This window comes from Schistosoma haematobium, chromosome 2 (assembly GCF_000699445.3).
Source record: "Schistosoma haematobium chromosome 2, whole genome shotgun sequence".
Taxonomy (NCBI): Eukaryota; Metazoa; Platyhelminthes; class Trematoda; order Strigeidida; family Schistosomatidae; genus Schistosoma; species Schistosoma haematobium.
Genome location: NC_067197.1, coordinates 46,229,284 through 46,247,599, shown reverse-complemented (window position 1 = coordinate 46,247,599; position 18,316 = coordinate 46,229,284). Strand labels below are relative to the sequence as shown.

At 39.7% G+C, this 18,316-nt stretch overlaps 1 protein-coding gene across 3 annotated transcripts in view; it reads left to right on the top strand.

Moving 5' to 3' along the window:
- EIF-4A_2 (Eukaryotic initiation factor 4A-I) overlaps nt 1-18,316 on the top strand; it is a gene marked incomplete at its 5' end in the record, with an annotated part of 33,472 nt that overhangs the window by 782 nt on the left and 14,374 nt on the right. The window contains 3 exons of one of the 3 annotated variants that reach the window (XM_051215369.1): nt 9,102-9,407; nt 11,889-12,155; nt 17,767-18,048. In XM_051215369.1, the coding sequence (XP_051068583.1) occupies nt 9,102-9,407; nt 11,889-12,155; nt 17,767-18,048 (855 nt within the window). Of the gene's footprint in view, nt 1-9,101; nt 9,408-11,888; nt 18,049-18,316 lie in introns of those variants that run through there. The other 2 variants (XM_051215371.1, XM_051215370.1) reach the window with 2 other exon arrangements.

The window sequence follows — 18,316 nt, the reverse complement described above, 5'->3', positions numbered from 1 at the left end:
CAGAGGTTTCCCAAAAATAGGGAGTTTGGGTAAACTTATCATCTAACACCTTTGGTCCTAGCGCTACTTGATTATGTTATAATTTCGTATCAAGAATTTTAGTTGCACTTTTATAAAGTGATGCTTGCAAACGGTTAACGTGGGCCGTACTTGTGAACTTTATATCATTGTACACTTTCTAAGTCATTTGATTTCGTTTGAGCTTAATAATATGTCCGTTCAATAAACAACATCCGTCCGTGTGATTTTGGCCTGTTTTGCCCACTGTTTTGCACATACTTGACTTTTTAGCTCCGATAAAATGTTAGCTGAAAGCTCGAGCATACTTGGTATGTGTCATTTAACTTATAGTCGACGTCGTATGTGTTGGTCATGTTACAAAAAGTAGTTGACGTGCTTCTTTATTTCCAATACCAGCATGTACTCAGGGAGATGCTCTGTGTTGCATATACTTCAGAGAAATCTTACGAATACTCGCTTATTAACTAAAGAAACGACAAAATACAACTATGTTCTTCTATTTATTCAGTTTTCCGTGCTCATGTTAGTTCGTTTGACCCGTGATTGGTTTAGTAGTCACTAAACTTGTGTTGGTTTTTGAGGAACATGATGGAGGTTTCAATCCACGTCGTTCGACAAGCGGTAAATCGCACTGTTGATTCTGTCGTTAACACTAAAAACAAAGGCGTTTGCAAAAAACATGCTTATTTTGAGCAATGAGGCTGATTCTAGAATAATTAAAGGTTATTCCAAGTGTCAGGAAGCTTTTCCCGGAGATCTATTTATAGTAAAGCACTCTTCCTCCGACGTGATTATAATTTATGGGCAAACCAATCACGTATAAGATAATAGGTCTCGGATCTTGACTCGAAATTCATTCATTCGGATAAATAGCTTATGTCAGTTCGTGACGAAAACCCTAAATATAATTTCTAACATTAATCATCAGCTGTAAGTGATAATTTCGATCCCTCACGCAGGTTTGTAATCCTCATTTGGTCCTGGTTCTTAGGTGGACACTCTCAAGGTCAGTCTGGCGTCGCTCAAAGGTCATCCATAAACTATTGTCTCACCCTATCTTCAATAAACTTAGTGCAGACACGTCGCCAGAGCTCCCCCTCATTTTATCTATGGTTAGCACAAGTCGAGAATCAAGCGCATTTTCACATACGGTTGCTGAAATCAAGAAAATTGACAGGGTTCTGGAACACCAAATGGTTGAAGTTTGAGTGATTTAACCACTAAACTGTCCGGCGCTTAAAGCTATCTTACATTAGATCACCTTCCTGATTGGTTTTTGTTTACATTCTTTTAATTCTGTTTTCCAAGTCACCTAGCAGGTCATTCGTGGTGAATGTTCTGTGCTGTCTGAAGTCCGTGACCGGCCGAAATTCCTAATGGTGCCATCAAATACGGAATCCGAGTTAGACTTTCTGAAGCCACCTTTGCCACTGAAGCTGGTCTCATTAAACGTTTGCACACTAGTGCAAATCGCATAACAGATAGGTTTTTATGTCTTTAGACTGAGCCATTTGAGTAGGTACAATCTACCCGGTTGCGATCCTCGTGGTTATCATAACCAATAGTTAGAGACTTGAGGTGACCGAACTCAGAATGGTCCACAGTGTCGCAGATGCATCTATTCTGTATTAGGAATTCCTAAATCAACTTATTTTTATTCCACCGATCCATATTTTCTTCCGGTACCGTATCTTCTATGCCTAGTTTTTTTCTGCTACTATCAGTACTGTTACTACCTCTACTATATTACATATATAGTATATAGTATATATATATATCTCGCTGTGCAAATGGGTTGGCAACTTGAATCTATGTCCATATGTCCCAGGTCCTACGTTGCGTCTGAATGAATGACCGGTCTAGAAAGTCTTGGTATCGTTGTCTGCCATATCTCTGAGATCACCATTCAAGACTTTCATAAAACTCTCTCTTCATCTTTCGGTTCCCAAAAACTTGTTTCATGTGCTCTTATTTGGGGACCTTGTTTTACCTTTGTCCTGTTTGGTTGGGATGGTTGGAAGAAAGTTAAGGGCGGCCAAACCAAAACGTGGCATCAGTGCTTGAAGTCACTAACTTCTAGTCTGAGCCATGTTGGTAGATGCAGGCTACATGGTTGGGGTCCGCGTGGTTCGTAACCAATAGTTGGAGACTCTGGGTGACGGCTCAAAATCGATCGCAATGGCGTAGGTGTATACACTCTTTGTCTTCCCTTAAACTATAAGATTAAAATCGCTTCATATCTTTCTTTCTATGAACTAATTCTTTCTTCCTGTACTATATCTTTATTGCAATCTTTCTTTCATATATTACCACCTCTGAATTAACTACTTATATGAATTCGGTGTCCATCTTGTTGTGTTAATGAGTTGTGGTGACTTGGACCGATGCATATATGTGCCTGGTCCTACGTTGTAGCTGACTGACTGACTGTTTGGTTGGTATTGGTGTCGAACAAAGCACAAGAACAGAGGCAGCACGAATCAATTAAATTCCCATCGGTAGTTGTTCATATGTTGCTACGTTCGAAAGCTCCACCAAGGTGATACTGGCATAGAAAACGACATCTCGTAATCTCAGTCTACGCCCCGACATATTACAGTCGGAGTGCAATTAAATATGAGTTCTGCCACTAATTAAGATTATGTCATTAAGCCACAACTCGAGCACAACCCACTGCAGCATCTTAATCAAGTCATCTAGACCGCACTAGGCTGTGGCCAGATTCGGGCACCCGGGCAGTATCATAGCCCTCACAAATATCAAGTAAGGTCTGTGTGGCACATATGTATTTGGTGCCTCCTTGTATCAATATCTGTGTTAAAATAAATAATAAAGATTATATCAAAGAAACAAGTTTGACAGATATTTCAGTGATATCTGGAGATCTAATTACTCAGGTTATGGGTCTAGGGACAGAGAAGAGTAAGAGAGGAAATTTGTAAAGCTGACGAAATGTCGATCAATGGCATTTGCTGACATCTTGGACGATGGGCACAGTTCTTCAAAGAACAATTTAGGTGGTCTGCCGCCTCAGTGACATCGATCGGACTATTTTGTCGTCCATAGCTGGTGATGGCTGATCCACCCAGCGAGGAGAAACTACACGTAACTCTAATTTCTGAAGCTCTATAGGTCACCAGGCTTAGATGACGTACCTACGGCTTTTTTAAGGAAAGTGGCCATGTTCTGGTTAAGGAACTTAACGAGTTGTTTGTATAAGTTTAGGAATTAGATTATGCCTAAACATCCTAAAATAGGATAATAGTCGTTCCTGTTTTTAAAAAGGGGACAAGTCTACTTCTTATTGCATCCAATTTATTGGTCTCATGCATACTTCGAAGTTCGTTCAAAATTCGTTAAAGATCAACTCGGGAGGAGCAAGTTGGTTTTCGTTCTGGTTGTAGATGTATTGCTCATGTCTCCACTCCCTGCCAACTGTAAAAGATGGACAGGAGCCTCTGGGACACTCACTCTTTGTATTTAACAGTTGGAAGTAGCCGAGAAGGTAGTCGTGTAAGTGTTGGTGGTGGCGTAGTTCACAAACATATACGTTGTTGTTGAGTTACATTAATATTATATTGTTTGGTTGTAAAAGTTGCTATACATAAAAGAGTATGATTTATATATTCTCTAAACATAAAGTCGATAGTTTGTGTAACATAGTAGAAATTTTAATAAATTCATCCTGGTTCTAGATTATCGACTAGCCAGTTAAGTAAACCACTAGTTTTTCGTCTAACCAACTGTCTTCAAAACCTTATCACATTGTCAATTATCTCGACAATACTCTAACTGACCATTTACTATTTTTCTCAAGCCAGCTAATGACTGAAAATTCCTTCTGTATCTCTTATAACTTTTCTGCTCATCACTAAAAAGCTGTTAGTCGATTGTTTTCCATGAGTACCTACCTCATGAATCTGTTATTATTATTATCATTATTATTTGAACACATAAATATTGGTACAAAGGGGCACCAGATATATATGCGCCACGCAATAACAATGAGAATAGGAAGAGAAAAAGAATTTAAGGTGCGTATGAGAGAGAAGAAAGCATAAAAAGAGCACAACAACGGCCACAGATTAGTGTATGGTAGTGTAATAATAATAGTAATGGGGGAAACAGAAAGGTACAACAAGAAAGAATCCTTTCAGTTAAGGAAGATACAACCACTTTTTATGAAGAAAGTAAAAGAAGGTTACAGCAGGATTGCCACTGGCTTCTATTCTGAGCCATATCTGATAACGTCTCTAGCTACTGCGTTGTACCATCTGTCGGACCTCAGCCAGGGAGTCGTGAAGGATCAACAGAAGCCAGCCCTTTGCAACTTTCTTTCATACCACGACACCATATCATACACTGACCACCTCTCCACCCTTTCCAACCAGTCCCAGCGTACTTAGGATATGACTTATATTCAACCACTCATGCACAATGTAGAATCTGACCCATACTGATTGTTTCAAGTTTTGATTATATTAAAACAGCGTGATCCTGGAGTAGTGCAAACAGTAACAGTATTAATGATACTAGAAAATATTATGTGTAGAAGATATAATTCGAGAAAGAAAATATGCATTCGTGGAATAATAAATATATAAGGTTACTAGGTTACTTAAGATCTCTGACAAGACAGAGCGCATACATCTACCCCATTGCAAATGATTTTCGTCCAAAGTCTAACCATTGGTTACTAAAATTACGAGTACTACAACCGTGTAGTCTGCACAGCTCAACCTCAGTCAGTCAGTCAGTCAGTAACAACGTAGAACTTCGTACGTACGTACATCAGTTCGAGTTGCCACACCACATTAACACAGAGATGCAGTTGTCGATTCAAATCCCGTAGTAGTAGAGGTAATAAGAGTATAAGCAGTAATCGGAAACATTAGGGTTTGGAGATGTTATTTAAAGAGTATAATCCAGTGAAATAAATTTGGAAAGAGGAAAAAAGGGACATGAAGGATTCAGACGATTAGAATTTGGGAGAACACAGAGAGTGGATGCACCTGCGCCATTGCAAACGATTTTGAGCCATGTCATTCACGGTCTCTAACCATCGGTTGCTATCATCTCGCGGTCCCCAACCAGGTAGTCTACACCTACCGACATGACTCAGTTCACTTGTCAGTGACTTCATGGACTTGTGCCATGTTTTGGTTTGGCCTCCCTTAGCTTTCTTCCAACCTACTCCTATACCACTGAACATAGCACGTCGAGGCAGTCGGTCGTTGGGCATACGTAACACGTGTCCCAGCCATCTCAACTGATGAAGTTTCACTACTTCATCAATTGATTTGCCATCCTTACCTAGTACCCGTTTCCTAACAACTGCATTACTTACTCGATGGTCCCAGAATATACGAGCAATGTTTCGAAGCCACTTATGATCGAATAATAGTGACCTACATATATCCTCTACTCTTACCGGTCATGTTTCACAGCCACGAAATAGGACGGAACGAACTGCTGAGCAGTAAACCCATCCTTTGGTTGGTAGACGGATATCACGCCTACGCCATAAATGACGCAAGTTGGCAAAAGCTAGTCGAGCCTTCTGTATCCGTGCTGAGATTTCGTCACACACTAAACCACAAGGGTTGATGAGACTTCCAAGATAAGTGAAGCGGTCGACACACCCAACTACTTCACTCCCTATCACTAGTTCGGGTGTCGATGTAACCCAATCCTGAAGCAACATTTTGCATTTCGAGGGAGAGAATCGCATCCCGAACATGCTTGCATTGTTGCTTAGAGTGGTCAGAAGACTCTGCATTTTGTCAACGTCTTCGCCAAATAAAACTATGTCATCAGCATATTTTAAGTCAACAAGTGAACCTCCCGGTAGAAGTTCAACCCCTGGAAATTTAGATGAGGAGAGTGTTATCTCTAAAAGTACGTCGACCACAAAGTTGAACAAGAATGGGGAGAGTGGACAGCCCTGACGAACACCACTTGAGGTAATCAATTCTGATGACAGTTCGCCATAAGCTTCCACTCGACCAGTTGTGTTCGAGTAGAGAGCCTGTATAAGGTTAATATACTTCTTTGGTACTCCTTTCAGTGACAAACACTGCCATAGAACCTCACGATCAACAGAGTCGAATGCTGCCTTAAGGTCGAGAAATACTACCATTGTGGGGCGTCTGAATGTGTGTCTGTGTTCTAGAACCTGACGTAGTGTGAATATCTGATCTATACAACCACGTCCAGGTCGAAAACCGGCCTGGTTTTCTCTAATCTGCTCTTCACGAGCTTTGATTCGGCGTCGAAGTATTATTGAAGCTAATATTTTAGACACTATATTAGTCAAACTGATTCCTCTGTGATTGTCACAAGAGGACTTTTGTCCTTTCTTATAGACTGGCACAATCAGTGATTGAGACCAGTCAGATGGGATTACGTCCAGTTCTCAAATTCTACCTAAGACCTCGGTTAATCTCATTGCTAATACTGGACCACCATCCTTAAAAATCTCAGGAGTAAACCTGTCAGGGCCTGCTGCTCTCCTTCGCTTCAGATTTCCTATGGCTTTTTCAACTTCGTAAAGGGACGGAGGACCTACATTAACTTGCCATTCAGGTTGACTAGAGATCGTGGGAAACCGAAGTGTGGCTGAAGGCCAGTTGAACTGATCCCTAAAGTGTTCTGCCCATCGATCCAATCTCCTGGATTGAGAATGAATAATATGTCCATCTTTTTCTGAGATTGTTTCGCTAACGGTCGGGTTCCTAATTCCGGTTTCCTTAACGAGTCTGAACAATTGTCTGCTATTACCTATTGCCGTTGCCTTTTCCATCTCTCTTGCTTTCGCTACCCACCACTGTTCGCGATCATTGCGTAGACTTTTTGTCAGCTTGCGCTTAAGCTGACTCCGCTCTTCATTATGTTCAGAGCCAGGTGGAATGAGTTTCCGAGCATCTATCAGTGAGATAGATGCTGCTGAGATCCAGTGTTTCTCCCTAACCTTACGGGTTACCTTATTGGCAGATATCACTGCTGTTTCCACAGCTTTACGGATATCATTCCATGCTGCCTCGGGGTGGGCATCACGTACATGGCTGCCTAACTGTTTTCCTAGTTGTTCCTGAAATATACTCTTAGCTTGACTATCATTAAGTAGGCCCCTAAGAGGTTTCCTTGCAGCGTTTTTCCTACGTCCAGTAAGGGGCAGACAGATACGCGCTCGCACTAGAGCATGATCTGAATCTAGGCATGTGCTCCAGAATAAGCGACAGTCTTCTATCGAGCCCCTCCATCGGTGGCTGATAGCGATGTGATCTATTTGGGTCCAACGTTGGGACGAATTAGGGGGTCTCCATGTTAAAAGATGTTTTTCCTTATGCTTAAAGTTAGTATTTGCAAGAAAGAGGCGGTTATCTGAGCATAGCTGCAACAGACGGTCGCCATTATCTGTTCTTTGAGCCACGATGCTATAAGATCCACCTAGGTGTCTTTCCCTATCGCTTAGTTTACCTACTTGAGCATTAAAGTCACCGGCCATTATTACTACATCCGAGCGCTTAGCTTTTCGGAGAAGGTCGGAGAGCTTTCTGTAAAACTCATCTTTTACATCATCTGCGCTGCAATCAGTGGGAGAATAGGCAGAGACGACGAAGAGGCAACGACGAGTGTCCCTATCTTTTTGGATCCTTACTGTTCCGTTCAGTCGGACAGCGCACAAACGACTGTCTACTGGGATCAACTCTAAGAGAGCTAGTTCTGCCCTAGGACTCAATGCTATACCTACGCCGGCGAGGCCGCGGGAAGCAGAATCTGGGCTTCCAGATACACGACGTGTGAATCGAGTCGGTTCTTTATTTTGGCATGGTAAGGTCAAATAGATGACGCTACTCGGATCCTGTATGCGCGTTTCGGAGACGCAGCACACATCGATGGCGCAGGATTCTAAAGTCCTAGCTAAGGAAGCCTGTTGTCCTATGTGGCACAATGTTCGGACGTTAAAAGCTCCTACGTGTAGTTTAGAGTGTGGTTTCAGGAGACCAGGAATAGCGTTCCACGTACTCGAATCGTTTGCCCTAGCGGTGCGAGATGATAAGGAGACGTGAGAAGGGTTAGTCATGGAGATAAGAGAGGTATTAGGAAGTGTAGGAAGGATTTGAATGTGACCAACTTGTTCTCGTGTGCTGTTACGGGTATGAGGGCTGATATCACTTCCCGGCTGCCCACACCGTGGAAGGGTATTTCTTGAGGAACCTGAAAAGGAAATTGGATTAGTGTTGGTCTTGACGACCTGGGAGCGTGACCGCAGAGCCCAAGGGACAACTGCTTGAGGCCGGTCGCGCACGGCCTTTTCGTGGACGGTTTTTAACGTGTTAGCTCCGTTCTTCAAAGGGCCTTACCGCCGGAGACGGAAATCCGTGAGGTAAGGTGAGGTGTGACATTTTTAGGGCCGACCTTTTCTAACCCCACCCTTCCTTGTGGGAAGACAGCATCGCTGTCATGCTGGTTGTCCGAGGGAAACACCTTACTGCTGTCACACCCCTCTACAGTCAGCAGTACGACTTCGCCCTCAGACCTTGAGTTGCTGCTTTTAGTCTTACCGTTCTCCAATCGACCTGCCTGGCACGGTAGAACCTACAGGAACATATGTTCCAGCCAATATAGCTCGGTTGGGTCATCACAATAGGCAAGCCCGACCACTGCGTCAAGGTAGCAGCTTCGGTCGGGACAGCTCAGCCTATTAGTCGATGACTTCACGGACTGATACCACGTTTTGGTTTGGCTATCTCTAACTTCCAAATTACTCCTACATCAGCCATTATCGTGCGTGACGATAAGAGGTGGTAGGGATAGGTGATGCATGTCCAAACCACGTCGGTCAATAAAAATTCACACTATCAATTTCTGTTTTGTACCATCTTTAATAATAATAACCTTTCATTTAATATTGAACATTTCTTGGTGTATTTTTTATCCCACGCCTTTTTGAATCAATATTTTGATCATTTTTATATAATTCTTTTAGTTTATATACTATTCTCGTCATGTTATAAACTGTTATTTGTTTGTATTGCCTACATTTTATACTCCTATTCTTTACTGTTCATATGTAGATGGAGTCGGACAACGATATAAACAGCCACTATAACAATGTATGTGATTCATTTGATAGTATGAATTTAAAAGAAAATCTTTTACGTGGAATTTTTGCATATGGTTTTGAAAAACCTTCTGCAATACAACAAAGAGCCATAATTCCGTCAATTGAAGGACGTAATGTTATAGCTCAAGCTCAGTCGGGTACCGGGAAAACGGCTACATTTAGTATTGCCATTTTACAACAAATCTGCACGAATGATCCACGTTGTCAAGCTTTAGTACTGGTTCCAACTAGGGAATTAGCGAAACAAATTCAAATGGTAATTTGCGAATTATTCATTATTATTACTGTTATCTTCGTCTTCCAACTAAACGATGAGTTTACTACTCACCAGTACACTGTTCTGTCTTACTGTTGTACAACGTGGCACTACTAGTATTTGATCATAGATGCTTTCGAAGCATTATTCACATATAATGGAACCATAGGTTAATAGATAACGCGATGGCTTTTGAAGTGAACGGTACTGGGTTCGTGTCCTGGAGTGAACATCAACTCTAGAATGCAGGTACATCCAACTGGCAAGTCCCAAATAGGACGAAATATGAGTCCTGGACTCCATGGCTAGCCATCATCCATTAAAAAATCCTCCAAATGCCCTGGTACGGCCGAGAGTGGGGAGAGTCCGCTCTCCCTCTCGAAATGCTCTCACATGGCCACGTGTATATAGCCTCTGACAGGGAAGTTCTACTCACTGCCTTCTCGTGGCGGGGGTGTTGTTTACGAAATTGAGAGGACGAAACGTGAATGTCCGGCGCTTTAACCGGGTTGGTGGACATGGAGCATCAACCTAGGGGAGGTGGGAAATCCTGATTCCAAACCAATGATACACATGGGCTCCAGTATCCTGAAGGTATAAATGGTATACGAACCAATTGTTGGTCACCGGCTTCCATGGGACTGCATCTCCTTACGATGCTCCACCGCCTTGTGGACCAGACCTTCAGGTCGAAGGCTCGGGGAGTGGCTCCCTAAGAAAATCATCTGCTTCGGTTTGGGCACCCGGGCAGTATCACAGCCCTCACACATATCGAATGAGACTTGTGTGGCGCATATATATTTGTTGCCTCCTTGTACCAATATCTATGTGTTTAAATAAATAGGGTAATAAATGCTGTGGTTAGGCGCAAGGTGTTAAGTAAGGTTAGAAATTCAATTTAAAAGTTGCAGATCTTCGTTGACTAATGTAGATGAGATAAAATATTAAGTATCACAAACGACCGCCTATCTCTGTTCGCGATGCTGGCTAAGGTAGTAATAAGCTGGAAGAAAGTTAGGAGCGGGCTAATAAAAAATAGACGTTAGTCTACTAAGTTATTGATTGTTGGACTAAGCCGTGTAAATGGAATGCATGCTACCTGCTAGAGGTCCCAGTTGATCTTCGTAACCGATAGCTGTTAATCCTTCGTGACCTCGTTTAAAATCGGTCGCAATAGAGTAAATGCATTCACTCTTTACTTAACCTTATATCTTGAGTTTTTAAATTATCCTCTTTTTGCAACAACCTAATTATTTCCCCTCAAATCATATCTTTACAACTACTCCGACATTTTTCTTAACAATTTCATCTCTCTGTAATAATGTAGTGCAGCAACCTGGATTCGAAAATTCTAAAGCTATAATGTGAATACACCACCTTTGTAACTGATTATGATCCGTGGCACCTAAAATTTCCATCCATTCATCACAATCATCAGAGTCCTTAACAAGGTGGTTTACATCTAACATATTACAGTTCACCAGTCAATGAGTTTATAAACTGATGTTATGCTTTCGTTTTGCTACTACTGGCATTTCTCTAACGCATATTTTTATGCCAACTACCATTGAGATGTTGAGTTAGATAATGACTTGGAAAGTGTGATAAATACCTCATAGCGATTTATTTATTTGAATACATAAACATTGATTCAACGTGGCACCGAATACATATGCGCCTCATAAGTCCCCTGATTTGTGTGTGGGCTGTGATACTTCCAGGGTGCCCAGAGTGAAGCAGGTGGTTTTCTTAGGGGGCCACACCCAGAACCTTTGACCTTAAGGTCTAACCCACAAGGCAGTGGAGCAACGTCAGGAGATGTAGTTTGATGCTAGCCGACGACCAACGATTGGTTCATACGCCACTGGTTCCCTCAGGATCCTGGAGCCCATGTGCACCATTAGTTTGGAACCAGGGTTTCCCATCTTTCCTAGGTGCACTCTCCGTGTCCACTGATTCAAAGGCTCTGAAGTGTTCTCCTCATAAGAAAACCACCTACTTCATTTTTGGCACCTAGGGCAATATCCCAACCCTCATACAAATTCAATATCAAATTGTAACTCATATGTATTTGATGTTCAATCTGTATTTTACGTTAAAAGCAACTGTATTTACATTGTTTCTACAAACCAGTTAATGAAATAAACCATGAGTTTTATCATTCATTCAACTGACATCTACTTATAGTGACAACGTAATCGATCTCAATATTATTCAACCCAGATATTAATAGATTTTCTAATTCTTCCTTATTTTCCCCCTTGGCAAATTATTGTCGTTGAGATGATGAATCAGTCTTATAGAGTTAGGCAACCAGTGCTAGGGGTATTCCACATTAGGAAAAAAAAGCTGTGCACTGCTCTCTTGTTTTCAGTGGTTTGTTTAACTGAGGTTAATTGATGATCTCGATAGTATTCAACAATCCCCCCAAAACTCCCGATAACTGAAAGTTATTACTTTGTTTTCCTTTATTGTAAATAGGTTGTTCTAGCACTTGGTGATTATATGAATATTAGTTGTCATGTTTGCATCGGTGGTACACAAGTATCAACTGATATCGAACAGTTAAAGTTAGGTCAACAAATTGTAGTTGGTACACCTGGACGTGTTTTCGACATGATTAGTCGTGGTTATTTACGTACAAAGACAATTAAATGTTTTGTATTGGATGAAGCGGATGAAATGCTTAGTTTAGGATTTAAAGATCAAATTCAAGATATATTTCGGTCACTTGATCCAGCTGTTCAAGTAAGTTTTTTATTATTATTATTATTATTATTATTATTATTATTATTATTAAGCCTTAAAGGTATAGTGGTTCAAAATAGGGTATATCACTCTGTATTCGACAAGTAATTTGCCGCAGGAAATTTTTGGCACGTAGTTATTATTAATAACGTTAAACTGCTAAGTCAGAACCTATTGGTTGACACTGTCAACTTCAATTGATTAGTGGTATATTTGGCACTGAAAAAATGAACAAAATAAGGTATAATGCGAATATTTCTACCATGGAGATTCGAAGTAGCATGAATTGCTATCGTAATCGATATTTAACCCATATAGTAAGGCTTATTACATAAAAAGTGATGTACTAAGTAGAAATGATAATGAGGCATATAGAACGATAAATATGACTTTACATTTTGGATTGTCATCTTAAAAAAGCTATACAGTTATTTTTTCAGTTGTTGCATGTTAATTATATCTGGCGATGAAATGACAGAATGTTATCATCTTTGTACGAAAAATTTGACTGGTATTCTCATTTACTTGTCTCACAACCAACACTAGTTCAGTATTCTTGTATTAATGATTGGTGTAAATCAAAACTGATTTGATAAGTTTAAAGAGTAAAACCTTACATCCAATTACGCTTTCTCAAAACGCAATTAATGGTTTAAGTTAAAAATCTAAATATTATTGATAACTTCATTATTTATCAGTTTAAATAATTGGAGGAAGGTTTGAACCTACCGTCCGACAACTGGATGTTAAGTTATTTAGTCAGTTAGTTACAACGTAGGACCAGGCACATATATGCATCGGTCCGAGTTTCCATACCTCATTAGTACAACAAGATGAACACCAAATTCATAGGAGTAGTTACTTCAATGGTAGTAATATATAAAAGAAAGATTGTGCATAAAGCTATAATACAGGAAGAAAGAATTAGAAGTAAACGTATCAAGTAATTTTAATCTCACTCTTTAAAGGAAGATAAATAGTGTATACATCGATGCCATTGTGGTGGCGCACCGGTTCTCGTCCGACCACCGCAGTTAAGCAACGTTGGGCCCGATCAGTACTTGCATGGGTGACAGGCTGGGAATACCGGTTGTTACCGGCGACCATGCCACATCAAGTTCTTTAAGGAATTCTCTTATGATGAACAGATTCTATTATTAGCACGATAATGAATAAGTTACACGAAAAATCTACTTTCCAGTCTATCATTATATACCAGGTAGTCTGTAAGTGTTATAGTTCAAATCTGATACTGAGTAAGACTTTCTAGATCAAATTTCAACCTTTCCCTTTCAATATGATTTGTATGACTTCATCGATAAAGTGAACTTTTGCAATGGATTTTTTTACTGTTTCAATCGATCAAACGGAAGCCAGTTTTATATAACTATTCATTTGTGTATATCCTGGCGATCATTGTTTTTCTGCACTGTCATGGTTACTATTTGCGTGGAAAATTTACGCCCACTTGTTGTCTCATTGTACTGTTTTTCACGCGCTACTTTATGAACATATTTTCATGCTACTGAATAATCCACAAGTAGTTTGAAATTCTGTTATTAAATTACTGTTAAATTATCATTTATTGTATGCAGATTACAGGTGTTGGTAGCTTGCTTGTTATCGGTTTCTCTCTAACCTTATTACGAATACTTATCTAGATTCTTTTTTTAACGATGAATCGACTTCAACACTTTGACTGTTGGGCTTACCTCCTGTGTAAGAATAAACAATTATTAGATAGGGGTATATTTCAAACAAGCTTGTCCTCAAGCACAAATGACTGGTATGAATGCGTAAATGTCAAGTATATGTAGGTTATTGTGTATAACTATAAAAACTGTCTTTAACCATAGTCTAGTATTTAGATTTAGTACAAGACCATTACATAAACATTTATTACATGACCAGTAACAACTGAATCATTTGGAGTGCGAATGACATACATAATTGATTTTGCTTTCAATCATCTGTGACATGGATTAACATCTTAAGAAGAATTCTGACTGTTAATCTAAGTGGGACTAAATAATATCAGATGCTGTGCATTCCTAAATCATTTTGACTTGTATCAGCAGTCAAATAAATCCTTATCATCAGTCTTTGATTCTTGCACTTCGCTCCTTTTCTCTTGTAATCACGTTACTGTGTAGATTTAGTCAGAGGCTATTAGAAGTGACTAGAAAATTGGATCTTATATTCAATTAGCAGACTTATCTATGTTCAAGCATTCATATACGTATATAAGTCAACTAAAGGACGAGTTTTCTGTACAGCAGTTCGTTCCGTCCTACTTTAATGGCTGTGAAACATGGCCGGTAAGAGTAGAGGATATTTGTAGGTGTTATAACCCAGTGAAGATTAAATTACAGGTAACTCCCGAGGACTACTAATGGACTAATATTCTATAAATATTCTTATTGTAAAACTATTGAATAATTAGATTATGTATATTTATATTCCTCTTATTATAAGCTTTATTTTGACCTATATTTTATTATTGCACGATTTACGATTCTTAAGCTATGCTCAGTCTATTATTCACTGTCCCCCTCGTTCACAGCCACTTTTTGGCTTATTTGTGTACACATGTTATTTTCTATTTTATGGTACGTTGTGGTCTGTCTGATTGATATATAAACCGGGTATGTCTGAAATAAACGATCTGCCCTGATTCGATTCATATTACGGAAGCTGGTATTGTGTTCTGGACTCAAGTGGAAGGGCTCGGAGGACATAGGATCAATAAGGACGCTAGACTGCCCACACCGGTTGAACGTCATTGGTTGGCCTAGTGTGAAGATTCGTATAAGTCGTATTCGGATTGGTAGATAAGTCGCGTGATAGAAAAGTCAGACATTCAAGGTCATAACAGTAGGTTAATAGTATTCGATCATAGGTGTCTTCGAAGCATCGCTCGTATATTCTGGGACCATCGAGTAAGTAATGGAGTTGTTAGGAGAGGGGCACCAGGTAAGGATTGCAAACCAATTGATAAATAATGGAACTTCATCAGTTAAGATGACTGGGACACGTGTTACGTATGCCCAACCACCGACTGCCTCGATGTGCGATGTTTTATGGTGTGAGAGTAGATTGGAAGAAAGCTAGTGGCGACTAGACCAGAACATGGTACAAATCCATGAAGTCACTGACAAGTGGACTGAGCCATGTTGGTAGGTGTAGACTAACTGCTTGGGATTCTCAAAACGATAGGACTTGATAGTTAGAGACCTTGAATGACGCATGACTCAAAATTGTTAGCAATGGCGCAGGTGCATCCACTCTTTGTGTTTTCCCAAGTTCTAATCTTCTGAATTCTTCATGTTCGTTTGTTTTTTCTCTTTCCAAATTTATTTCACTGGTTTATACTCCTTGAATAACATCTTCAAACTATAATATTTCCAATTACTGATCATATATTTACTACCTCTGCTACTAAGGGATTTGAACCGACAAATGTATCTGTGTGCTAATGTGGTATGGCAACTTGAACTGATGTACGTACGTACGTACGAAGTTCTAGGTTGTTGCTGACTGATACGTATATATGTGCGCAAGTAGAAGCTCATGATTACTCACAGGAGCAAGTGATACGTAACCAGTCTTATGATGATTTTACATTCGACCATCAACTATTTGTCCTATATCTTCCTAACACTGATCAAAAGGATAGGCGTGTAAAATTGCTGCGAAAATCGAAACAATTATTCTCTTCAGAAGTTAGGATAGGGCCACTACAACATTATACATGTTACCTAGGATCATTTTATTGATCCTTACAACTAAATTGTTACTAGATGACATCAAAATAAACAGGATGTAGTGTTAATAATGTGAAAGTTTCAATTAGTAAAACAGTTAAACATTGATAATTGTGAGATGGTGGAGAAGAGTTCAGGTGGATGATTTTAATGAAGTTTCTTTGTTTGAGCTGGATTGTTTGGTCGTGGACCTTTCATCATTCTTCTGAACAACATCATCAACACAAAATCCATTTACAGATGATGTTGTTCAAGTTTTTATATAGTCATTCTTTTAATATATACTTCTATTATATCTTATATTTTGATATTTGCTAAAAAAAGTTCTTTTTAGTGAAAAATTCAATTGCTAAATAAACAAATCTTTCAATTTACACATAATTTCTATAAAACAAGTTGCTCTTCATTTAACCCCCAAATGCCTTGTTATGGTTGAGAGTGAGGAGATTCAACTCTCCCTTGTAGTTTCCATGATAATTATTCTTATTTATTCATTTAAACGCATAAACATTGGTACAAGGAGGTACAAAACAGATATACATCGCACAAATCATTCGATTTGAGTGAGGACTATGATACTTCCCGGATGCCCAGACCCAAAGTAAGTGGTTTTCTTAGGGGGTCATACCCGAAGCCTTCGATCCAAAGGTCTGGTCCACAAGGCAGTGGAGCGACGTCAGGAGATGCAGTCCTATGGTAGCCAGTTGTTATGTTTGAAGCGATTACGAGTTCACCTACTCTGCGAACGGAACAAAAACTCTGACCAAAGACCAATAAGCTAGTTATTATGATGCGTCCCAACCCCACTAACTAGAGAGAAAAGTTCAAGTTCGAAACGGGGAAATATATTTCGCAAGCAGCCAGAAGCTTGAAGAACCACGACAAGCACAAATCAAACGTATATATACAGCATAAAATTGTCATTGGGAAGTGTTACAAAATAGCATACTAAAAGATACAACGAACCAATAACATTTAAGATTCTCCCAAGTGGGAAATACGACATGAAATTGAAAAAGCGATTTTGGCGTGAAAACAAGAAACTCAAATTTTCAAAATAGAATAACAAAAATAAGGTATTTACCAAGTGAGTTCTGGGGATCTAACATCCCCAACACCAGTGACCGATAATTGGTTCATATGCGATTTCTTCCTTCAGCATTCTGGAGCTCATGTACACCATTGGTTTGGAATTAGTGTTCACCAATCCCCTAGATAGGTCCTCCGTCTCTACCAACCCGGTTAAAGCATCGAACATTCAGTTTTTGTCCTCTCAGTTTCTTGAACAACATTCATACCGCGAGAAGGTAGCAAGGACTTCTTTTTAAGTAGCTGTATACGCGTGGCCATATGACAGCATTTCAGGAGAGAGAGAGAGTGGAAGAGCTGGCTCTCCTTACCTTCGGCCGCACAAAGGCATTTAAGAGCCTACTTTTGAATGGTTCATTTCTGTATCCATATTTTTACCATTTTGTTTTCTTACGTGTACTTCTTAATATTTTGTTCTAGTGAAAAGCAGCGACCAGTAGATTTCAACCGGGCTTGTCGTGAGATAGTAACTCACTGATGACAATAGTGGATATGTCGCTCAATTTCGTGGATTAGTTGAAGTCAGATATCGACACCGTTGGATATTGGCCAGGTCAGTAGTTTAGCGGTTAAGCGCTCGCGCGCGCAACTGATAGGTCCTGGGATTGAATCCCGCGAGGTGGGGTCGTGGATGCGCACTACTGAGGAGTCCCACAGTTGGACGAAACGGCTGTCCAGTACTTCCATAATCTCAACCATTGAAATTACTACAACCTTCACAAAACTCTTACTGATATATTTTTTTCTCTTTTTCTCAGATTATTTTATTATCAGCAACAATTCCTGATGAAGTATTAGAAATATCAAAACAATTTATGCGTAATCCAGTACGTATTTTATTAAAACAAGAAGAATTAACATTAGATGGTATACGTCAATTTTATGTTAATGTTGAACAAGAAGAATGGAAATTAGAAACATTATGTGATTTATATCAATCAATTACAATAACACAAGCAGTAATATTTTGTAATTCACGTAGAAAAGTTGAATGGTTAACAAACGAATTAATTGAGCGTGATTTTATTGTATCAGCAATGGTAAGTATAATTCACATTTCATTTTATGGTAATTTAGACTATTGTAATATACTACATGTAAATATTATCTATCTGGAAACTCAGTGGTTTTGAGTGCTGTTAGAGGTATGAGGGCGGTTATCACTTCCCGGTTGCCCACACCGTGGAAGGGTTCTTCTGGAGGTACCTGAAAAGGAAATTGGATTAGAGGTGGTCTTAGTGACCTGAGAGCATGACCTCAGTGCCCAAGGGACAACTGCTTGAGGTCGGTCACAAACGACCTTTTTGT